Source organism: Chelonia mydas, chromosome 5, assembly GCF_015237465.2.
Source record: "Chelonia mydas isolate rCheMyd1 chromosome 5, rCheMyd1.pri.v2, whole genome shotgun sequence".
In the NCBI taxonomy this organism is placed as follows: domain Eukaryota; kingdom Metazoa; phylum Chordata; order Testudines; family Cheloniidae; genus Chelonia; species Chelonia mydas.
The window spans coordinates 89,955,550-89,981,255 of NC_051245.2; the positions used below are offsets into that span (position 1 = coordinate 89,955,550).

At 40.9% G+C, this 25,706-nt stretch overlaps 1 protein-coding gene across 3 annotated transcripts in view; it reads left to right on the top strand.

Annotated features, from left to right (window-relative positions):
* LOC119566677 overlaps window positions 1-25,706 on the top strand; it is a 112,156-nt gene that overhangs the window by 3,813 nt on the left and 82,637 nt on the right. For 2 of the 3 annotated variants that reach the window (XM_043546488.1, XM_043546486.1), the window contains exons 2-7: window positions 4,643-7,013; window positions 7,654-7,768; window positions 13,889-13,968; window positions 20,908-21,033; window positions 23,802-23,863; window positions 25,172-25,322. In XM_043546488.1, coding sequence (XP_043402423.1) covers window positions 4,643-7,013; window positions 7,654-7,768; window positions 13,889-13,968; window positions 20,908-21,033; window positions 23,802-23,863; window positions 25,172-25,322 — 2,905 coding nt within the window. The remainder of the gene's footprint in view (window positions 1-4,642; window positions 7,014-7,653; window positions 7,769-13,888; window positions 13,969-20,907; window positions 21,034-23,801; window positions 23,864-25,171; window positions 25,323-25,706) is intronic. The other variant, XM_043546489.1, reaches the window with a different exon arrangement.

Consider the following 25,706-nt stretch of genomic DNA (forward strand, 5'->3'; position numbering starts at 1 on the left):
TTTGCTTGGTGACTTACTTTGTTATGTCTGTTATTACTTAAAACCACTTAAATTCTATTTTTATACTTAATAAAATCACTTTTGTTTATTAATTAACCCAGAGTAAGTGATTAATATATAGGGGAGCAAACAGCTGTGCATATCTCTTTATCAATGTTATAGAGGGCAGACAATTTATGAGTTTATCCTGTATAAGCTTTATACTGAGTAAAACGGATTTATTTGGGGTTTGGATCCCATTGGGAGCTGGGTGTCTGGGTGCTGAAGGTAAGTAACCTGCTGAGCTGTTTTCACTTAAAGCCTGCAGCTTTGGGGGTGTGGACCAGACCTGGGTCTGTGTTGCAGCAGGCTAGCTTGCCTGGCTCAACAAGGCAGGGTTCTGGAAGTCCCAAGCTGGCAGGGAAAACGGGCTCAAAGATAATTCCAGTACCTAAGGTGACAGTGTCAAGGGTGTCTCTGTGACTGAACCCGTCACATATGGAACAGTTTTTTTGGGGGGAGGGGCAGGCAGGGAGGGATTGTTAGGGAGCTTCCCCCATGCAGACCCTGGATGACCCCTAGCCTCTCCCATTCAGGTAGGCACATCTGCCCATCCCCATGTGTCTCTGTGCCCTCAGCAGCCAATCCTCTGTCCCTATGTCGCCCTGTACCCCGTCCCCATGTGTCTCTGTGCCCTCACTCAGCCACTCTCTGTCCCCCTCCCCCTGTCCCCATGTGTCTCTGCACCTCCCTCCACCCCTGTCCCTGTGCCTCCACTCCCATTCAGCCCCTGCCCCAGTCTGTCCTGCCCCACTAGCCCTTATGAGCCCTGAGATAATGCTTCTGGTAAATTGAGATAGTGTGCATTTCTTGCAGTTCTTGAGCAGTTTCCAGAGCTGGCCTTAAGAACAAACAAAACAACTGACTGCTTTTAGGTGAAATACTGTCCCCATGAAAGTCAATGGGAGTTTTATTATTCACTTGAGTTGTGCCAGGATTTCACTCCCAGTACTTGGGGACTCCACATAGCTTCAGTAACACTCAACGTGATCACTCTCTAGTAGAAGGATCACTTGTTTTGTTTTGATCTTGGTTAAACCTTCGCTACTGTTTATGTTTTGTGTCATCCAGAAAGTGACTCTACAGAAATAACATTGTGGGATCCATGTTTGTCTTTCAGTTATTTCATATGAAATTTGATCAGTTTTTTTTATCTGTCAAATGCAGAAACCTGGATCTGGATTCTTTCCTTCTTGAGTATAATTACTGTTATCTCAAATGAAACTGGGGTGTATTATAGGTATAATTAAAGTGGAATGATTGTCCATTTCATCACACCTGTACTAGAGATGTCTTACCGGTTAACTGCTTTAACCGTTAACGCCTGAGCTGGCTAGCCAGCCGGCTTCTATGGCCCCATGCCAGCTGGAGTGGGCCCAGCAGTGCCGGCCAGCCGGAGTAGGCCTAGCCACAGCGCCCAGATGGAGCAGCACTGCCCGGATGGAGTGGGCCCAGCCGCAGAGCTCGGCTGGAGCAGTGCCGGCCAGCTGGAGCAGGCCCAGCTGCCACCCAGCCACCCCGGCGGGATGGCCCCCAGCCACTTAAACAGTTAACCATTTAAACAATTACAAATATTTAGTTTAAACAGTTAACTTTCTAAACAGTATTTACATCCTTAACCTGTACACTCCTTTTGGTATCAAAATACGATATATTGTAAGTACATTGGAAGCAGGAAGCCTGCTAAACAACCAGTAGGGTCACTGGCCCAACGAGATGCAAAAGAGCACTCAAGGAAGATAAGGCCATTGTAGAGAAACTAAATGAATTTTTTGCATTGATCTCCATGGCTGAGGATGTGAGGGAGATTCCCAATCCTCTCCAATCCCAAAGCCATTCTCTTTAGATGACAAATCTGAGGAACTGTCCGAGATTGAGGTGTCATAAGAGGAGGTTCTGGAACAAATTGATAAATTTAACAGCAATAAGTCACCAGGACCAGATGGTATTCACCGAAAAGTTCCTCAAATGTGAAATTGCAGAACTACTAATTGTGATATGTAACCTATCATTGAAATCAGCTTCTGTACCAGGTGACTGGAGGATAGCTAATGTGACGCTAATTTTTAAAAAGGACCCCAGAGGCGATCCCGGCAATTACAGCTCGGTAAGCCTAACTTCAGTACCAGGCAAATTGGTTGAAATTATAGGAAAGAAAAGAATTTTCAGACACATAGATGAACACGATTTGTTGGGGAAGAGTCAAAATGATTTTTGTAAAGGGAAATCATACCTCACCAATCTACTTTGAGTATTCTCAAAGTATCCAACAAAGTATCCAAGAAGCATGTGGACAAGGATGATCCAATGGATATAGTGTATTTAGATGTTCAGAAAGCCTTTGACAGGTCCCTCAAAAAAGGCTCTTAAACAAAGTAAGCTTTCCTGGGATAGGAGGGAAGGTCCTCCCATGGATCAGTAGCTGATTAAAATATAGGAAACAAAGGATAGGTATAAATGGTCAGTTTTTAGAATGTAGGAGGTAAATAATGGTGTCCCCTAGGGCTCTGTACTGGAACCAGTGCTGTTCAACATATTCATAAATAATCTGGAAAAAGAGATAAACAAAGGTGGCAAAATTTGCAGGTGATACAAAATTACTCAAGATAGTTAAGTCCAAAGCAGACTGTGAAGAGTTACAAAGGGAAGTCACAAAACTGGGTAACTGGGCAACAAAATGGCAGATGAAATTCAATGTTGATAAATGCAAAGTAATGCACATTGGAAAACATAATGTCAACTATACATACAAAATGATGGAGTCTAAATTAGCTGTTACCTCTCAAGAAAGAGATCTTGGAGGCATTGTGGATGGTTTCTGAAATCATCCACTCAATGTGTAGGGGCTTTCAAAAAAGCGAGCAGAATGTTGGGCATCATGAGGAAAGGGATAAATAATAAGACAGAAAATATCATATTGCCTCTATATAAATCCATGGTACACCCACATCTTGAATACTGCGTGCAGATCTGGTTGCCTCACCTGAAAAAAGCTATATTAGAATTGGAAAAGGTTCAGAAAAGGGCAACAATGATTAGGGGTATAGAACAGCTTCCATATGAGGAGAGGTTAATAAGACTGGGACTTTTCAGCTTGGAAAAGAGATGACTAAAGGGGGATATGATTGAGGCCTGTAAAATCATGGCTGGTGTGGAGAAAATAAATAAGGAAGTGTTATTTACTCTTTCTCATAACACAAGAAATAGGGGTCAGCAAATGAAATTAATAGGCAGCAGGTTTAAAACAAACAAAACCAAGTATTTCACACAATGCACAGTCAATCAGTGGAACTCTGTCAGAGGATGTGGTGAAGGCCAAGATATAACTGGGTTCAAAAAAGAACTAGACAAGTTCATGGAGGATAGATCTATCAGTAGCTACTAGCCACGATGGTTAGGGATGCGAAACCATGCTCTGAAGTGTCCCTAGCTTCTGTTTGCCAGAAGCTGGGAATGGGTGACGGGATGGATCACTTGATGATTTCCTGTTCTGTTCATTCCCTCTAGGGCACCTGGCATTGCCCACTTGTGGAAGACAGGATACTGGGCTAGATGGACCATTGGTCTGACCCAGTATGGCCATTCTTATGTACCATTTACCGTCACATATTCCTTCCCCTAAACCAGGGATGGCCAACCTGAGCCTGAGAAGGAGCCAGAATTTACCAAAGTACATTGCCAAAGAGCCACAGTAATACGTCAGCAGCTCCCCACCATCAGCTCCCCCACCCCGCTCCCAGCACCTCCCACCCACTGGCAGCCCCGCCAATCAGTGCCTCCCCCTCCCTCCCCGTGCCTCCCAATCAGCAGTTTCATGGCATACAGGAGGTTTGAGGGGAAGAGGGGAGGAGGAGCGAGGGCACGGTAGGCTCAGGGGAGAGGGCGGGAAGGGATGGAGTGGGGCCAGGACTTGTGGCAGAGCCAGGGGTTGAGCAGTGCCACCCCCCGGCACATTGGAAAGTTGGTGCCTGTAGCTCCAGCCCCAGAGTTGGTCCTATACAAGGAGCTGCATTTTAGTTTCTGAAGAGCCGCATGTGGCTCCAGAGCCACAGGTTGGCCACCCCTGCCCTAAACTCTAGCAAGAAGCTTTGTAATGTGATGAGTATTTTGATGTTGTTGCTTTAGAAGATAATTGTGTGCTTAAAGCAGCTGTTTGGCCTTAAAGCCAATAAGCTCATGCAGCTTTAAAAAGTCTGAACTGAGGCCCTGATTCAGCAAGATACTTAAGATTGTACCTAATTTTTAAACTCATGAGCCATTCTATTGAAGTTAATGAATCTACTCACATGTTTAAAGTTAGACATGCCTAAGTACTTCGCTGAGCTGGAGCTAGTGGTCCCACAGCTGGAGCTAGTGCTCCTACAGCTGATTCTGGACCCATGTAAATTAATGGGAATTTTTCCATTGACGTCATTCGATGCAGGATCAAGTTTTTAGCCTCAGAATGGATTTTTTTACCTTTTTGCCTATAATTAGTTGTTTCAGTCCTGTAATGCTGCATTGAATATATTCATGGAATGCCTCAGTTTATCTGTAAGAGTTATATTTGTAGTTCTACTCTTGCTGAAAAATGTCATTTTTGTGTACATATATTTTTTTGCAGATGGAGCATTTATCTGAAAAAGGAGCTGAACAGCTCCATGCTGAAATCATTAATGAAACAGATACACCTCGCACCCGCGACCTCAAGCTCTTACGGGCCAAGCGCTTAGCTTACTATGGAAGGAGTGGAAGGACAAAGATTTGCTCTTGTGGTACGGATAATAAACTAAGTTCATCAGCTTCCAGAGGAGCAGTTTTACATTCTGCAGTGAGCACTAAAGAAGAAGAAAATCAGACTTCCACATTAAGTGGCTCTCAGCAACCTAATGATGCAACAAATAGAAGAAAACTTTTAATTCAGAGATCATCTGGAGTAAACCATCAAGGAAAAGAACAAGAAACAATTATCAGAAATCCAGAAACACATAGCAAGTGTATGAGCCAGACCTGTATTTCAGAATTAGATCATAGACTACTTGCGGATCTGACTGTTCCCGAGACACAAAAACTCCAGCATGTTATGAGTTGGGCACAATTGTTCCTTAGTAAATCTCAGCAAGCAGCTCATATGCCGAAATTTTCACAGTTATCTCAAGGACTTACTTTGTCTCAAGACAATGAAAGTGAAATAGCACTAAGTAGGGAAACCAGAAGCTCATATCGTTCTTTGTCACAATCGACAGATGGTTTTAACCTCAATGCACATGCTAATATTTGCAAGAGTTCCAGCTTTTCTTCAATCTCTGAAGTTAACTCAGAGCATACAGAAAGGTGCATTTCTCTTGACCCTTTAAGAGATAAAACATTATCCCCTGAAAACAAATGTTTTTATAACATTCAGGCTAATAATAATAATAAGAGAAAGACAATAATTAGGATCAAGAGAGAAAGAAGGGACCCTGAGATCTCCCCGGGTATTTTGGGCCAACTTGCACTTGCTGATGAAACCTGGAACAGCAAAGAAAAATCAAATTTTCAAAATATAGGTGAGAAAGATATGTGGTCAGAGATACATAGTGTCCAGCCAGAACCTCAAGTTGTGTGTAAAACTGACAATTATTCAAGTAAAATGGCAGAGGCTCCATGTGAGGATCCTAGTACTTATTTTTGGGCTCCCCTAGTTGATAGTTCAGATGAGGAATTCACAGACAGAATTGTGAAGACAAAAAGATCAGATAGGTCTGGTGCTGAGATTAAGGAGCACAAAAAATCTTCACACAGCATATTTTCATTTAAAGAAAAAAATATAAAATATTTGAGTTCTGGTGTGCTGGGAGGTAGTATTGCCTCCATGAAGAAGACGTACAAAAATGGAAAACGGTTCGTGGGAGAAAAGCACATATTAGAGAACAAAGAAAATTATGAACACAAAGATTTCAATTTGGCCTTAAAGGCTCATGGTTGCAGTGAAGGCAAGGTTATTGCAGGTAGAATCAAGGGAGAGGCTGAAAACAGATGTATCCCCTTCGCTAGTGAATCTGAGGTAGAAAATGATGAATTGGAAGATCCGGTGGTAGATTTTACACCTCTGAAGAGAGATACAGATCAGAGAAATGAATCAAGATTCAAGGATATGGTAGACTCAGATTACACTGTTGACGTGAGAAAATGGATTGGAGAAAAGCAAACAGACAGTATCTTCAGTAGCACAAGTTTTGACAAGAGTATGGGTAAAGGAAATAACTACAAGAGAGCTCAAAAAGAAATAGAGCTAAAATGCTCTAAGAAAGATCCAGCCATGCAAAGTAGCAATCCTTTGCTGAATTCATTAGTGAACCTTCCGGAACACACTTTTAAAGTTTGCCCTGACTGTGCATGCCTCAGTTATCCAGATATGACTTGGTGCAGTGGATGTGGTTGTGTTTTATTAGGTATATTAACACAGTCTAGTAAAGACAATATGGAACATAAATCCAGAGTATTCCTAGGAGATGTGACTGAGAAGCAGAAGAATGTTTTCAGTCAAGTCATCAAATCTTCACATGTTTCAGAAAGCAGCTCAGAGGAATTCCCCAAACTCAGAGAAAGAAGTGATGATTGCCAAAAGATATGCTGGGATGATAAGCCACTGTTATATTCAGACTGTGATATTAGTGTTTTGGATCAGTTAAATAAGGCCAGATGTCTTCATCCCAAAGAGAGAAACCAGCCATATTCTTTCCAAGAATACCTTGGATACTCTAAAGAGGAAAAGATCGCCAAACATCTTGAGAGTAAGGTGATTGAGCAAGAGGAGACTGAAGAAACTCACAGTGGTTGTGGAGCTACTGAACTAAGCTCTGTTAATGACATAAATCCTGATGCCATAGAACAAGAGAACAGCCATCTTGAAGAACAGGACACATCTGAAGGAGAATCTGCTTTTATGAAACTTTTGGATAATCTTGAGTTGAACAGTAAAACAGAGCAGAAAAAAAGCCACGTTTCAATAGGTAAAGAATTTTTTCACATTTGCTAAGTTGTTCATTTTTAATTATGGAAAATATATAACCATTTCTAATGATTACTTTAAGGAGAAATGTGGTAATCCTCTGATGAATATATGCATGATCCTGTTGTTTATTCTTCTCTGACTATCATAATTTATTTTGGGTGTTTATAAGTAAATCTAAAATTTTATGACCTTTGATATATAAAAATAATAATAATAATAATAATAATGGCTCAGCACTGATAAAGTAGCATCCATCTCTCCAGTTCCTAATTCATTGTTAACTAAAATTGATTCATGTGCTCTGAGATGCTTAGTTTTTGCATTAAAAAAGAGCTGTCAAGTAATGACACATAACAACTGTTTGTGAAATTCATTGCTTTTATTAGCCCCTTTTTATCACTTGCGTGTAAATAAACAGCTCTGATTAGGCTGTTCTTGGGACTCAATGAGTAAAGATGATATATGTTTTCTAGGAAATGTTTCTTGTGGAATACAGTAGAATGTGGAACTACAGTACTATACTTTATTGTCAGAATTTACTCATAGTGAAGTAAGATCACTCCGTATGATTTTAAAAAAATCATAAATTCATTATATGTAAATGTTTGGTAACATTTAGTGTTGTTACATATTTTTAGATAGGAAACTCTCAAAAACCAAAAGCATTCGGACAAAACTGACTGGTTCTAAGAGGTATTGGGAGAAATCCAGCATTGCATGGTCATCTTACACACATGGAGAACTGAAGCCAAGGTTTGCTTATCATTTTTTTGAATTTTTTGAATTTACAGTCCACTAAAAATTATCTGTAATAAATGCTTCAGTTAGGGCTTTAATACCGACATCAACATCCTTAATCTTATCAACCTTGCCAATTTTTTTCTAGCTCTGCGGTATGTTGTTCTAAAGTTACAATTTAATTTGGAACATTCTAATTTTAACTCAAATTAGCCAAACTACGTTAGTCAGAATTGAGACACTAGACTGGCAAAGAATTAAAGTCAAGATTTTTATTATACAACTCTAATTGCTTCTGAAACAAATCAAGCAGTGGGGATTCTCAAGGCAGCTGAGTGGAAAAGAACAAGTCTACTCCCCACATGGTTAGTATCCCCTGGAGTCACAATAAGGTCTGTGGCAAGACATTTGTTTATAGCACTCCCCTCTTCCTTCAGGTCAGCTATTAGATGGCAAATGGTTAAAGAAAGGGGTTGGAAAATACAAAACTGTTATGGGAAATAATATTTTTATTGTCTCTTAAGCAGAACATTATTTATTATGGTCTGATTATCCCTTATACTTAGGCCCCTTTAAACCAGTTTAGCAGTGTAAAGGGGCTTAAAATCAGTGTAAATGACATTTACACCTGCTTTAAGGTAAGGAGCCTTAGCATAAGTGAGAATCAGACTCTGTGCTGGGGACAGACTACAGAATACTTTTGAATAGAAAAGAATAAGTAGAGGCAGTGGGGAAAAGGGGCACATACAAGATATCTACATAGCAGATAGGGGGAGTCTGGTGGCAGCAGCGTTCAGATGGCATCTGACAGGAACAGAGAATTGAGTGGGGGGAGAGGGCGGGGTTGGCTCTTATTGTGGCACCATCCATATCAAGTGGAATGAGCTTGAGGATCCTCTCTCTGACTGCCCAGCAATTTTAATTTCTAGAAGCCAGGTAGAGAGTGGCAGGAGCAAGGGTCAAGCGCAGGAGGCGATGCTGGTTTGCTGTGGGAGCTGCTTTGATGCAGCTCACTCCAATGACATTGCTTCCTGGATTTGGAGCCCAGTGGAAAAGGGCCAAGTTCATGAGGCTCAATATTTTCCCCATAATTAAGTTGGAGATAATAATATTTCCCTACATCACAGGAGAAAGGAGGATTAATTCATTAGAATTAGCAAAGCGCTTTTAAATTGCTGGTTGAAAGGCACTATAGAAATGCAAAACTGTTTCATTATTGTTATTACGCTAAATTCACCCTGGTGTAAATGCATTGACTTCAGTAGAATAACACAGGACTGGATTTGCACCATTGTCTGTTATAGAGCTAATAACAAAGAAATCAGAGCAGCAACAAAAAGATGATAAATTTACATATTTCCAATCTAGTCAGTCAAATTATTAGTTGTATTGTGTATGTCTAAAAGATGATAATTGTACCAATTTAGGGACCCAAATTTAGGCATCTATGTTTGAAAAGTTGTCCTACCATTTCTGTGAAATTTCCAGTTTTAACAAATTCTGTTTCTTACCCATTACACCATTAACCTGATTTATTGCTTCCTGCAATGGATAGTACCAGTAGTAACTAGATAAATCGTAGCTTGGGAAAGTCTCATTAACATCTCATATTCCCTGACCCTGGACATGGTTTCACATGGGTGAACCTCTGTGTTCATGTGGGGTACCTGAAAGGACTGGGCCCATTTTTGGAGTCCAGCTTATATTAAGCATCATTTATTTTGAAAGTTTATTTTTATTAAGTTATTTTTGTATTTATTTTCTTTTTAGAGAAATAAAATAAGATTTATAAAACATCTAGTTTAATTATCTGAAGAAAGCGTTCACCAAGTACTCACAGCTTATCAGAATTGGTGTGAGCATATTATAAAAAGCATACATCTAAACAGTGGAAAAAGTCAAAGTGTATTTAGAATTGGGGAGAATTCAGGCCAAACACTCAAGAGGGCTAAATTCTTATAATTTCATGGCAGAGAGCTGAAAAAGTTTTTGTGTTAATATTCAGATGCTCTGGGTTGGTTTGTGTAGGACGGCATTTTTTATTTGTAAAAATCCAAGTGTGCTTTTTCCATAATTAATAAACTTCTTAGCACTAGGGACCAATAAAGAAGAGAATTGTTTTAATCTAGATTCAGTTACTATTGGCCTCTTTTCTTGTTTTCAATTGATTTGTTCTTTGGCGGTAAGAATCTGTGCATGTGCTCTTGCCCACGTCCTCTGTCATGTTTTGCCTCATTTCTGTCCTTGTTAAGGCCCTGACCCTGCTTCCTGTGAAGCCATTGGGATGGATTCTGTGGTCTACTAAAGCCACTTTGCACAAAGGAATCTTAAAGTTGCTGGAAATGGACAGTAGAGAACTCCTCTTACACACAGGAACTCTCCACCACCTCCTGTGCCTGCCGCCCCTGTGCCACACAGCTGTAAGGGGAAACAGAAGGTGTATTGGAGAGATTCAGGGAGATTGGTGGGATGGAGATGGGGTATGGTAGAGCGGAGTTCTGCTGTGCCCTATTCTCCATTGGCTTGTGGTCCCTGGTAGACCTTACACCAGTAGTGAAAGGTAGAGGCGCTTACTGTGAAGCTCTAACTTGCGGTGGTGGTGGATGGCTAAGTATCAGGGAGCTGCAACTAATATTCTGCAGTGGCCTCACTCCACTGCATTTGAACAGAGGTGAAGTATGTGCCCCATTGTTTCTTTAGCCATTGATTTCAATGGGAGAAGGACTGGACCCTAACTGACTGTTTAAAACAGGGCCAGTATGATGCGTTCTTCTTCAACCCCCCCCCCCACACACACACTTTTGTCAGTGAATCTTTGTTGGCCAGTGGAGTTCTAAAACGTTTCTTCAAAGTAGCTCATTCATGAGCGTAACAGAGCAGGTGACAGCTGCTATTGCTGGTGCTGTCCCCGGGTGGTTCATGAACAAGCCATTGTGTATGAGAGAGTATTTAAAGAGAGTTCACCCCAAGCTGTGAATCATAGAAAAGTAGGACTGGAAGGGACCTTGATAGGTCATCTAGTTCAGTCCCCTGCACTGAGGCAGCACTAAGTGTTATCTAGACCATCCCTGAAAGGTGTTTGTCTAACATGTTCTTAAAAACCTCCAGCGATGGAGATTCCACAATCTCCCTAGGTAATTTGTTCCAGTGCTTGGAACAGCACTTACTGTTAGAAAGTTTGTCCTAATGTCTATCTTAAATCTCCCTTGCTACAATTTAAGCCCATTACTTCTTGTCCTGTCCTCAATGATTAAGGAAAAAAACTGATCACTCTCCTTGTTGTAACATCCTTTTATGTATTCAGTGATTGTTATCAATCATGTTTCCTCCCCTCCCCCCAAGTCTTCTCTTCCCCGACTAACCAACGCTATTTTTTTCATTTTTTTCTGGTATGTCCTGTTTTCTAGACCTTTAATCATTTTTGTGTCTCTCATCTGGACGTTCTCCAATTTGTCCACATCTTTCCCAAAGTATGGTGCCCAGAAGTGGACACAGTACTCCATCTGAAGTCTTATCAGTGCTGAGTAGAGTGAAAGAATTACGTCTTGTGTCTTGCTTACAACACTCCTTTTAATACAACCCAGAATGATGTTCGCTTTTTTAGCAACACTTTTACATTGTTGATTCATATTTAATCTGTGATCCACAGTAGCCCCCAGATCTTTTTCGGCAGTACTCTGTCCTAAGCAGTCATTTTCCATTTTGCATGTGTGCAATTTAGTATTCCTTCCCAAGTGTAGTACTTTGCATTTGTTCTTATTGAATTTCATCCTATTTACTTCAGACCATTTCTGCAGTTTGTCAAGCTCATATTGAATCTTGTCCTCCAAAGTGCTTGCAACCCCACTAAGCTTGGCGTCATCCACCAACTTTATAAGTGTTCTCTCTATGCCATTATCCAAATCATTTATGAAAATATTGAATATAACCAGACCCAGGATAGATCCCGGCAGGACCCCACTCAATATGCCCTTCCAGCTTGACTGTGAACCATTGAGAACTACTCCCTGAGTGCGGTTTTCCAATCTGTTGTACACCCATCTTAAGTAGGTTTGTCTCTAGGCTATATTTCCCTAGTTTGCTTATGAGAAAGTCATGTCAGACAGTACCAAAATCCTTACTAAAGTTGAGATATATATCATCTACTGATTCCCCATTACCCGCAAGGCTTGTTATCCTGTCAAAGAAGGATATTAGGTTGGTTTGAAATGATTTGGTCTTTACAAATCCATGTTGACTGTTACTTATCACTCTTATCTTCTAGGTGCTTACAAATTGATTGATTATTTGCTGCATTATGCTTCCAGGTAGCGAGGTTAAGTTGACTAGTCTGTAATTTCCTGGGTTGTCTTTATTCTCCTTTTTATAGATAGATGCTATATTTTACCCCTTTCCAGTCCTCTGGGATCTCCCCTGTCCTCCACAAATTCTCAAAATAATCACTAATGGCTCAGGTATCTCTTCAGCCAGTTCCTTAAGTATTCTAGGATATATTTAATCAGGCCCTGCCTAGTAAGACATCTAACTTGTGTGAGTAATTCTTAACTTGTTCGTTCCTGTTTGAGCCTCAAATCCTACCCCATTTATACTGATGTTCACTATGTTAGTTGTCTAATCACTGCAACGCGGCTCCCAACGGTGGTGCATTGTCTACACTGGCGCTTTACAGCGCTGAAACTTGCTGCGCTGAGGGGGGTGTTCTTTCACGCCCCTAAGCGAGAATGTTGCAGCGCTGCAACTTTCGCCAGTGTAGACAAGCCCTCACACTTGCTTCTCATGGGATCTTAGCTACAATTCTCTGATTTTGCTAAAGTCTGTCTTCTTGAAGTCCATTATCTTTATTCTGTTGTTTTCCCTACTACCGTTCCTCAGAATCATGCACTGTGATCATGAAATGATAAAGTTCATAATTCTTTTCACCCAAAGTGCCTACATGTTCCTGTAGAAATTCAAATTCCTTGAATGAAAGAATTTTACTAATTTCAGTTTACTCCCTTTTCTGGATCATTAGAGAGTATTTTAAATACAACAGGACAAAATACTGGATCCCTGTTGTATCCCACTTGATGCCTCCCTCCATTCAGTAATTTGCTGTTTATCTTTACCCTTTGTTTTTGTTCCTTCAGTCAGTTTTCATTCCATGTGACTTTCCTCTAAACCCAAACAAATTTGAATGGACTTTATGTATAATCTGTCATGAGAAAGTATATCAAATGCTTTATTAAAATCTGCATTTTAATATGTATGTGTGTATTTCCTAATTGACTTCTAAATGAACATTAACGTTTTAAAACAACTCTATTTATACACTGTGGCTCTTGTATTTTTCCCAGTTATTTAACAGGGGCAAGCAGCAATAATTTATACTAACACTGAAGGAATAATGAGTCAATAAGCACTTGTAGTATAATTCCATATATATGAGTAATTTGCTCTACAGTAACTTAATGAGGAGAAATTAAATAAAGTCTCCTCTTGAAATAAAGTTAATGTTATCAGAGTTCATGTGCACACACATGAGAGGTGTGAACATCTGACTCAAGCTCACTGCCTTCATTTGCCAGATTAGCCAAAGGAAAGCTGTTGTTATTAGAAGTGATCTGATTAATAATTTGTGATGGAAATGTCTGATAATGAAAGGGATGAATTCACACATGACAAGATTCAGATATTCTCCTAATAATACTTCAGTGGGAGGAATCAGCATACAGTTATTTTTAAGAGCCCCTAAAAAATTTCTAAACCCAGACAAGTTAACTGAAAGAATTTTTTTAGAACCTTCCTTGGATATATGTAATAGGTTCTGCAAACTATTTAATTGGTTCATAGCATTTATCATATTGCTGTCACCATGGTTCCATGTTCTTTGATTCAGCTCTGCATCTTATCAAATGTTTATTCTCTCCACATATGTTTTACATTATATATTTAAATAAATGTCTAGTAAGTTTAATAAAATAGCAATGGTATGATTTCAGTTACATGTTTGTCTTCCATTTACCGGGTGCTGTAGTGCCAAAGCTACGCACTGTGTTTGTCAATCCATAGTATTAAATATATTATTAGCCTCTGATGATGGGCAAGTGGAAATAAATAAATATACTATTCCAACAATTTTTTGTTTGCCTGATCTAGATCACAGTGTGTACAGAGACCAGTCTCAGCTGATGTGGGCAAGAAGATGGTCTATATATCTCAAAATATTCAGCCTTCAGGTATGTGAATCAATAACCAGTAAACATGACCAGATCTATGATATGCCAAAGAAAATTAATATTTTAAATATCATGAAAATATATATCTGGTTTGATACATGTATAGCGTAACTTTTGCTAGTGGAGAGGGAGGGGGAGTTTAGCTAGACTCCAGAATCTGAACTTTCTTCTGAAATAGCACATGTAACTGTATTCTAAGGGATCAAATCTATTTCTAATTTTTAATATTTTAATTAAAAGCACAGATGAAAAAAGGGAGAAATGATCTGCTGCTATGGGGATTTAAAGAGCCCCTCTGCCATATCTTTTATCTTTCCTCTTCTCTTCCTTGTGAGAAAAGTGATGTGTTAAATGGATAATAGTCACTAGGGCTGAAATTTGGGTAGCCACCACACCTCTCACCAAAGCCCAAGTAAACAGGCTTTGCACAGGGAGGACGAATATGGAGACTGAGAAAGATGGAATCTTCCGTTCTCCTAGCCAGGAGGCTGGACTTGGAGCACTTGCTCAGCCAGCCCGTGTCCATTAGTGTATTCTGTGGTCTAATAGCAGACATAGCTTGCTACAGCCTTACTGTGCAGGATTTGTGCACGTTGGATCTGCACAGTTAATGGGTCCATTGACCACTACTACTTACCCAACCACCTACTAAACTTTACCCTCTGCACTTCTATAGGGAGAGCCCCATGAATCTTGACTCCAGGGTGTGCAGAGGCAGCAGCAGACTTTGTGATATTTTTGGTAGTTTTGATATATCCATGACCATATCTAGAGCCTCCTTGCTTATTCTTTCTTTTGGAATCACACACACAGGGCTTTCCATGGCCCCGTATTAGGTATTGTGAGTTTCATCTGAGAAGAATAATTTAGAAGGCAAATAAAAATGTGGATATCTTACTGTAATACCTTGCATGTCATCTATCCAGTGATTCTCTGCCCTCCCCCACATTGTCCATCTTCTTGGAGACACCTTCATTGGTATAGCATTTGCTCTTGCTGAAGGCTCTATCCACATTGAGCTGATTTATTTGTGCTTTTCAGTTTGTAGATTTCACATTAAAAACATGTTGTTGTTATCCCATTTATTAGTGAGATCACTCAACGCAAGGATCCTGTACATCACTGAGATGAGCACAAATGAACAAAGAATACAAAGTAGAGCCTTGTCTACTGCTGCAAGAAGGACAGGAGGCAATGGATATAGTTTAATTAGGCTGCAAGTTTATTCTCTTAAAATATCTGGCAACGAATTTTACAGTGCAGGACATCATCATTCCTTAATCATTTCTACATGATCTGCAACCTGGTCCCAGCCATCCCAGTGCTGATACCCCACTGCTCACCCATTGTCTGAGCTAAAAGGGGGCTCTAAAAGGAGGGAGTTGGCTCCCTGCTGTACCAAATGTAGAAGTCCCTACCTCCTGTTCCTCAGCTTCTTAAGGGATGCTTTCTTTCAAATCCTTTTCCAGTCCATTTTCTCTGATAATCCTTTATACCTTCCTAAGGAGTACCTGCATTGGACATTTGCCATGGGTTTTATGTACTAAGTTACAATGTTAGAACCTAACCCCCGAGTCCCAGACTTACTGTGGGGAAGCCGACTCCCCTGCAATCCCTAAGGAAAAAAGGGAGACTAGCATAAAGCCCAGAGTGGGTCATGAGGAAAACTGGTCCTTTTGCAAATTGTATGGGTGTGTGGTGCCAGCCCAATCTCTGGGGCTGATTGGCGAGTTATAAATATATATAAATATATATAAAAATATATAAATATATAAGTTCTGGTAAGCGAGAAGGGCAGTGTTCCTCTCCCGCTGACCTCATCCAGGTGCTTCTTGCTCTTTCTTAGGTTCATAGATTCCAAGGTCATAAGAGGGACCATTGTGATCATCTAGTCTGACCTGCCATATAACACGAGCCATAGAAGTTCTCCAAAATAATTCCTAGAGCAGATCTTTTAGAAAAATATCAGATCTGTATCTAAAAATGGTCAGTGATGGAGAATCCTCCACAACCTTTGATAAATTGTTCCAATAGTTAATTACTCTGTTTTATAAATTTATGCCTTGTTTCCAGTCGAAATTTGTCGAGCTCCGGTGGGCAGCCAGTTGATTGTGTTACAGCTTTCTCTGCTAGATTGAAGAGCCCGTTATTAAATGTTTGTTCCCTATGTAGGTATTTATAAACTGTAATCAAGTTACCCCCTTAACCATCTCTTTGTTAAGATAAATAGATTGAGCTCCTTGAGTCTGTCACTATAAGGCATGTGTTCTAATCATTTAATCCTTCTTGTGGCTCTTCTCTGAATCCTTTCCTATATATCAAGAGCCTTCTTGAACTGTGGACACCAGAACTAGACATAGTATTCCATCCGTGGTTGCACCAGTGCCAAGTACAGAGGTAAAATAACCTTTTTACTCCATCCTCTTTATGAAACTGCTATTACTGAATCATTGTATGATGAGCTAAGAAAGGCAAGCTGGCAACTGATTGCACTTCTTGAGCATTCATCCCTTCATGACCCTGAAACATTTCCAGTACAAATAATGAGGAGTCCTTGTGGCACCTTAGAGCAGGGGTCGGCAACCTCTGGCACACGTGCCAAAGATGGCACGCGAGCTGATTTTTAATGGCACGCTGCTGCCTGCCGAGTCCCAGCCACCAGCCCCGCTCAGCCCGCTGCTGAACTCAGGCCGGGACCCCGGCAGGCAGCAGTGTGTCATTAAAAATCCTGCCTGCCCCAGCCCACACTTCTCCGCGCCCCCGCCCCTCCCCCGGGGCAGGATGAAGACGCTTGGTCCTGCTGGCTGCTGCTGCGGAGCAAGCAAGCTCTCCCCCTCCCCCGCCTCTTCTCCCAGCATGCTGGCTTCCTGCCTCTCCTCCTTTCCCTTCCCGCCGTCGATCAGCTGATGGCCTTTGCGAGGGAGAGGGAGAAGTGGAGCCGCAGCGTGCTCGCTGCTCCGGGGAGGAGGTGGGGACGGGGCCTAGGGAAGGAGGGTGGAATCAGGGCATATCCCCTCCAGCCCCCACTCTGGGCGGGGGCTGGGAACACCCCCATGACCCTAGCTCACACCCCCAGCCTTCTGCCCTGACCCTTACGCCCCCCCCCCACACCCCAGCCCCCAGCCCTGAGCCCTGCACCCCTCACACACACCCCAGCCCCCTGCCCTGAGCCCTGCACCCCCCTCACACACACCCAGCTCTCTTCCCTGATCCCTGCACCCCCCTCACACTCCCCCAGCCTCCTGCCCTGACCCCTGCACCCCCCCACGACCCCAACCCTGACTCCAGTACCCCCACACATACCCAGCCCACCATACCCTGACTCCTACACCCCCCTCACATGCCCCCTGCCCTGACTGCTGCACCTCCCACACATACCCAGCCCCCTCATACGCCATGCTCCTGCACCCCCTCTCACCCCCCACATTCCCACCTGCACCCCTCGCACCAAATGGGAGCTGCCCAGGTAAGCACTCCACACCCAAACCCCAACCCTGAGCCCCTCCCTCATTCTAGCTCCTGGCCAGACCCTACACCGCAACCTCCAGCCTGCTCCTTCACCCCCAGCCCTGTGCTCAGTGCACTCCCACCCTCTGTCAGTGCAGAGAGAGAGGAAGACGATGGGCTAGAACCAGGGAGAAGGTAGGTACCCACTCTATGTGGGCAGGGCCGGGATCCCAGACCGGCGGCGGGCTGAGCGGGGCTGGCAGCTGGAACCCTGGCTGGCAGGAGCCGGCGGACTGAACCCCAGACCGGCAGCAGGCTGAGTGGCAGCGGGCTGAGACGCTCAGCGCACTGCCAGTCTGCGGTCCCGGCTGCTGGCCCCGCTCAGCTCACTGCCGGTCTGGGGTTCTGGCTGCCAGCCCGCCCCTTGCCAGCCAGGGTCCTGGCCACAGGCCCCGCTCAGCCTGCTGCCAGCCTAGGTGAATGGAACCCCTGGCTGGCAGCGGGCTAAGCAGGCCGGCGGTGTAAGGTCAGCATTTTAATTTAATTTTAAATGAAGCTTCTTAAACATTTTGAAAACCTTGTTTACTTTACGTACGACAATAGTTTAGTTATATAATATATAGACTTATAGAGAGAGACCTTCTAAAAAACGTTAAAATGTATTATTGGCACGCGAAACCTTAAATTAAAGTGAATAAATGAAGACTCGGCACACCACTTCTAAAAGGTTGCCGACCCCTGTTTTAAGTGAATCAGTCTGATCAATGCAGGGACTAATCTAATCTACACTCTCAAATTTTCATAAAATGCTTTCACCGCAGTGAGTGGGTCCAGAAGAAAAAGGGGTTATTGCCCCTTTAAGGGCCCACCCTACAAAGGAGACAGAGGGTAGGAGAGGGGAAGTTTACAGAGATGTAACTGGGAAGAAGTGTTCCATAAATATTTCTGTTCTGTATTTGGGAGGAAAAAATGATGCAGTAATATCATGTGATAACACTTTTTTAATACCACTAGTATTTCAGGAGAATGTTAAACATCAGCTACTAAAGTTAGACATTTTAAAATCAGGAGGTCTGGATAACTTGCACCCAAGAGTTTTAAAAGAGCTGACTGAGGAGTTCACTGGACCATTATTGCTGATATTCATTAAGTCTTACAACATGGGGAAGTTCCAGAAGACTGGAAGAAAGCTAAAGTGCCAATATTTAAAAAGGGCAAATGGGCTGACATGGGCAGTTATAGGCCTGTCAGTCTGACATCAATCCAAGCAAGATAATGGAATGGCTGATACAGGACTGTGATGGGGTGTATCAGCCATGCACTGGTACAGCAGGCGTTAACCCTTCTCTCTTAGTAGAGGAGGCCCCGCCTCTGTAGAGGCAGTGCACTCTGAAAATAAGAGTTTTTGTCATTAAGCAACCTCTTTTTACATTATTTGATTTTTTATTGTAGGTGATCACAAGCCTTCTGTAGAATGATAGTCTTGCATCATTTCTTGTTATCTCAATAGCTCAGTGAAAGACTCACTGAGAAAATAATACCCAGATTTATATGTTGTTAAACTTCTTTCTTGTTGTTCTGCTTGCTTGACTTTTGGTCTGCAGGAAAACTGATTTATGAGACATGATCCTATCAGTAGATATCCGCGTAAAATTTGCTTTGGTACATAAGAGTACATAGCCTCATGATAAGCGCACAAATTAGACTTTGAATTTAGATCTGTTACATAAGCTGGTATGGTGCTAGAAATCCATCCCATATTAACTGGAAATGTTTCAGGGTCATGAGGGGATGAATGCTCAAGAAGTGCAATCAGTTGCCAGCTTGCCTTTCTTAGCTCATCATACAGTGATTCAGTAATAGCAGTTTCATAAAGAAATACAGTAGTATTTCTCCTAGTCCCTCTGTTGTTTTTTGGCTGTAGTATCTGGTTTCATATGGTGCTTCTCTTCATCTATATTTCTTGTGACTGATATTTAAATTTGGCTTCTTCCTTTCCTAGCAAATCATAACCTATGATTAACCTGTTAATCATAACAAGATACTAATACCTATCTGATTTAGTTAAGGGGATAGAGGAGTAAGCTGTCAGGTTTGGTATCAAAAGGTCTATATTCCCTCATTCTTGTTTGCCGTTCTCCCACATCCTATTTTGAGTAGCTATCTAGCTATATATTTCTACTTTGCCTATCAACTAGATATTTTTAATCTGCAGAAGTATCTGGGCAAAGACTAGAGATAGTTACTCCCTAGCCATGCACTCAGATGCTATGAAGATCAGTGCAACTGAGAATCTAGATGGAGAGATAAAGAGTAGCTGATTATTTGTCCTTTTTCCTTCCATTAGTTTGCATCTTTTTGAATGCTTTAGGGAAGACATCTTTGGGCAAAGAAAGCCAGTGAAGCCAAGAAAGCCAGATAGGCCATGCTGAGGCTATTTTATTGGGGGATGGCCTGTGCTTTGCATTGTCATGTAAGGTCCTGAGGCAGCATGGTTCAATTCAGTAGGACTACTTGTTTCCTTAAAATTAGGCATGTGTTCAAGTACTTTGCTTAATCAAGGTCTAATGTATTTGAAGCAAGGACTCATCCCACTCTAGATTCCCAGCTCCTCAGATGTCACTTCTCTTGGGCAGAGACCCACATCTCTCTCCCTTCTAACCAGGGTTTTCCAGGCACAGATCTCTGCCTACACTTTGATATTCTTAGCGAGTCTGACTGCCTAAACAGGCAAGTTCTGCGCTTTGCTTTCTCTTCAAAAGGCTATGAGCAATGTAATTGCCAATAGTTATGACTTACCACACAGCTTGTTATAAGCAAGCACATTTATTCTTCAGGTGAAAGCATTACAGAGAAAATATATTGAAACAATAAAGAATCTACAGTTTACCAGAGATCACAAAGGCTCTGGTAGGAGTCAGTCATTCAAACTCCGTATAGGGGTTTTTTTTGTGGTTACCAGTTCATAACAGCCTTAGCTCAGAACAAGCACCTGCAGGAATAGATCAGTCTCCTTTATACAGCTTGGGCCCTTGATCTTGACCTCATGTGACAGGTAATCAGCAGACAAAAGCCCACTCCTCAGAGCATAGCTTAGAAAGGCTGGTTGTTTGCATAACCTGGGGTGGAGAATTTGCATGCATCACCCCTTAAATATTTTACAGGAAATCGACTTCATCTGTATTGTCCCAAAAAGATCAGTCTTGTCTGTCACATTGTTCAGTATAGTCCTTTGATCCTCTAGGTCCACAATAATACATAACCTTTGCATTTAATATAATGGAAGCCAAAGATACTTAAACTTAATTAAATAAGGTTTTCAAGGATATTGCAGGAAATTGCCGTATCTGTCACAGGGAGTTACACCAGAGAATTTTGCCCTGTAGCATCCCTGTGGCATGTAGAGCACTAGGATTGGGGATTTCATAATCTAATAATTAATTTCTACCTCTTACTTCTATAGTATTATCAAAACTTTCCTCCTTTCTGTAGGTTGTGTCAATTCCAGACAGATGAAGGCATATCCTCTCCCAAAACCTACCACATCTGCAAAAGCTCAGCAGAAACCACCTAATTATCAAACCACATCAGTAGCTTTTGTGAAGACTGCTAATGCTTGTAAGTAAAAATGTATGCACATATTTGTTAAGCATGTTAACAGTTCATAATGCTTTTATTAGGATATGCACAGGAATGATGTGTAAATTGTTTCATGTAATTTTTGTGTTCATGTGTATTCACTATGTTCCTTTAATCACTTTTGACCTTCGTTCCCATTTACCTACCTTCCTTTTGCATTCTCCAGGTGCTTACTCTGTCCAGGGAACTAAAGCTGAGTGATAATCAACAGATGCTGACCTGAAAATTAAAAAGAAACTGTAGCTCGAAGTGTCAATAAACTGTAACAATGCAGATTAGAGAATTTGAAAATAATTTAAATTAGGGATAATTTAAACAGTAGGGAAGAACAGCAAGATAAAAACAAATATTTTAAAAAAATTAACTCCCCAACTGTAATTTGTAAGATCCTTACTTCCTCAGTTTCTTTTGTCTTATATAATATGTGTATGTTCTCTGATCAGATCTAGTGTGAGAACTGATTCTGGAAGGTAACAAACACCTTTTGGAGAGGTACTGAGAGCCCTTGACTCTCATTGCAGTCCGTCTCTTGTGAAAATGCTGAGATCTTTAATAACCAGAAATAGTCAGGACCATGGGTTTGTATCTCATCTGCAAGACATCAGTGCTATCATCACAATGCTTCTTTACAGTGTGTTTGGACATTGGGACAGTCCTGATTTAGAAGGGAAATGGCTTCTTGTAAATTGCCAGTACCACTTCCTGCAGCACCTTTGGCTTTCCTTGGAGACCTCCAGTAAATATCGTCAGGCCTGACTCTGCCATGGAAATTCTAACAACATCACAGCCTGATATAACATGGTTACATTACATCCTAAATGAACAAAATGATTTCGGAAATTCAAGATAGAAATCAATGTCTTCCAGTGGATAAACAGATCACCTTCCTTTAAAAATAAGTGGTCACTCTTCAGAGACCCATTCCATGACAATGGCTTTAATAAACACCCTTTAAAATGTTAAAAATAAACAAGAGAATGAATTTACTGGCTGCATAAAGAGCATTTCTTTGGAGTATTAAAAGGCTTTTCTGAGCCTAACAGCGTGGACCTCAATTAAAGGCAAGTGAAATGTAAATAGGTCAGTCAAGAGATCCATAAAACTGAACAAGGGTGTGTCACATGCAAGCAGAACAGAAATATCCTGGGGATATTTATGGCTCCACAGATTTATAACTGCAAAATTGAGAGTAAGGGAGTTTCCTGTGCTCATCCAAAGTAGCAGAGAAAATTGCATGTTTTGGTGAATGTTCTTTCTACTGTGAACATTATTTAACAAACACAGCACTAATCTGTGCAGATGATTACAGTATAAGGAGTGCGTTTTGTGAAGTATTTTTATTTGATTTTTAGCCAGTTGAGGACATCTGAATAAATCAAATCTGTTTTGTCTACTCATAATGTGCTGGGGGTTGCTTCTTCCAGTTCCTGACCAGCCAAAGAAGAGTCTGCCTTCAAAAAATCTGTCCAAAGTGGTACATTGAATGATGGGACAAGAGTTTGGGAATGTATTCAATGCTATGTGAATGCTCATTTAGTGTAGATATGATCCATAAAGCTTTGTCTTGCAACTCACTGTTGAGCATCAGTGCCTAGTATTAAGGTGCTTCCTAGTAATCAGGATAGGCAGCTATTTATGTGTTGGTTGATTGCATAACTATTTACATAACTTGTGTCTAAAATAGAAATATAGCAGACATTTGCACTCTTAATAGTCTCTTGAAATGAATACTTGCAGCTATGGTCCATTTGAATCTCTATCTGATGATATGGTGTTCCACGTACAAAGACAATCAGTGTGTCAGCAGTGGCATTACAGTTTTGGCATTCAACCATTTTTGCTTTTCTAAAAGATGCTAATAATGTATTTAGAATGGTGTATGACATTGCATAGATTAAAAGGCTTTCTAGTGAATGGCCTTTGTACTGACAAATGTTTGATTATTTTTTTAATGTATAGTAAGTATAAGGCAACTGGTCTGTTAGCAGCTGTAGTGACAGAAAAAATTAATGTAATTCAATTAATAATTGTACCACTCACCAAGACAGAAAAAAAGTTTGATTTGAATATTTGCCAAAAATACGTTATTCCATTGGAATGCCTGATATATTAGAGATGGAAAAGAGCTGTTAAAGCCACGAAATCTATCCTCCTACTAATATGGGAATATCATTATCTAGTTCTGTGTTTAGGTTAGTTTTAGAGATTAAGTACCAGCATTTTCTTCCTGCCTTCATCAGCCTCTTTTTTTTCACCTATAAAATTGTCAGCATAGTTACGTTAAGGTTACATGGATGTCTAACGATCAAATTGCTCCTCAGACGTACGTATGACAATGTTTGTGCCCAAATAATTACACACACACATAATTATGGCACAAAATTATGCCTGAAACTACTTGCCCCCATAATTTGCAGTCATAAAAATGGAGGCCAGCTTTTGAAAATCTGGTGCTACTGGCAAGATACTGATATGTAGAACCACCAAATATATTTTTCTGTATGTGGCTGCTGCGTTTGTTTGTTTGTTTTACATTAAAGGCAGGTGGGAAGAATCCTGCCCTAACAGGAGGTAAACTAAATACCTTACCAGGTCTTTTTCATCTCTAATTTCTGTAATTCTGATTATTTATAGTATGGTCAAATGGAAATATTGCTTCATCTTTTCCTCATATGTTGCTCTCTATTACCAAACAAACAGACTTTCACGTAGCTCTGGGATTCCAGAATAATTTCTCTTTCACCCAGGCACTGACTCCAAGCAACCTTGCAAAAGTACATTTCAAGGTTTTGAGGAAACAGTAAATTGGGTAAGTGTCTGCATCAGCTCCTTAGCTGTATATGAAACATGCTGGTGTTTCAGAATTTTGAAATCTATTTTTTATACTAACCACAAATCCGGTCTTTACAAATAAAGGATCTTGTCTGCCCAAAATATTCTACCTTCTGGATCGGGCCTTAATAACCCAAAGCCAAATTCATCAAAGCAGTAACTTCTTTATGTATTTATTTACCTTTTTTAGAAAAGTTTGTAGTACTTTATTTAATCTGGTCATTTGAATCTGTTTTCTAATGTGAACTAATTTCTATTAGTGATGTATCTGCTGTATGAACAGCAAAATGGTATTTTTATAACTATATTTTGAAAAAGAGAGAACTGGAGAGCTTTTATGAGACTTGTCTTAAAATTGAGTTGTTAGGTTATAAAAAGACACTCTATTCTGCAGACAAAAGTCTTATTGGCATTCAGATGGAGAATTTTGTAGAAGAGATGGGGATTGAAGCCCATCTACGGCTACCTTGAATGACAACTCTGGTGAAGTTTTATAAAATAAAAGTAACACGGTGAAGTTTAGTACATTCCTAAGGGAAAAAATTGTTCTTCAGAAACTCTGTCATCATGGAGGGTGTGGTACCAGAAAGCACTGTTGTTCAGGGGATTTGTGGGCATATGGAGTCAAATCTCTGCACATACAGGTCAATGCTGTGCAAATGTTATAAGATTTTTATACATTGAGTTTTCCTATCTCCTGTACTTTTCCTGTGTAGAGGCCAATCTGGCCCTATGTCTGCAAACCATAGGAAGCACTTAAAAAAATGAGAGGTGGTTGGTCATTTTCTTCATGTGTCCTCAAAGTGGCTTAAGTGTGTTCCAGGCTGTGTTTCCAACTTGGGAGAGCTAAGCAGAACCAACACATTCCAGATCTGGAATTATTGTTATCATTATTCTTATTCAGAGAGTTGTATTGATAAACTGAGCCGGCTAGTAAGGGTGTGGCTGATCAGAATGCTAGATCCCCATTCCTTCTGACCAGCAGGCTAAGCCCCAGATTTTGTGGCCAGCTAACCCAAAATCCAGGTGGGTAAAATTAAAAAATACATGGTTCTGATGCCTCAGATTGGAAATGGAAGAGGAGAAATAGACTGTCACCTTGCATTAAAGTCTCCTCTCACTTTGCTTGCCAGTGAAACAGAAGAAAATGTTCTTCTCTTCGGTACCTGAATCTGATTTGTTTATTTTACTGTTTGGCATGGATGGGAGTTAGCTGTCCGCAAGAAAATGCATTGTATTTGTTCGCCGTTCCTTGTAATAGCATGTTACTTTGATTTGTTTTTAGGATAGTAAACGTGAGAGTGACCTCTCAGTGTGGCTGCTTCTTCCTGATGAACTGTGGCTATGCATCTTCTCATTGTTTTCCCATAAAGAGCTTTCTCAGGTTGCCCAAGTCTGCCACCATTTCCACCAGCTTGCGAGGGATGAGTCCTTTTGTAAGTACTTTAAAATACCTAGCTAGTAATGGTCAGTAAGCAGAAAGAAAGGAAGGTCTCCAAGGTAACTAAGAATGCCAGTATAAAGGAAATCTCTAGTGTAATATCAAAAATATCCTAGGGTCCAGGATATAGGCAATAGCAGCAGGAACAGAGATTTCTGTGTTGAACTACACAGAGGAGTAAATCACTAAAATTGTTTATAAAAATGTCTAAAATAAAATAAAAATTATAATTACCAATCAGTTTGGATGATGTCTGTTTCCTACAAAGTTGAATTGAAAGAATTGCCTTCAGCATTTGAAAATGTTAGCTGATGGTCATCATGCTACCTTGCAAACAGTATACATTTACAAGTGTGAAGAAAACTGTGAAGGCACTGGA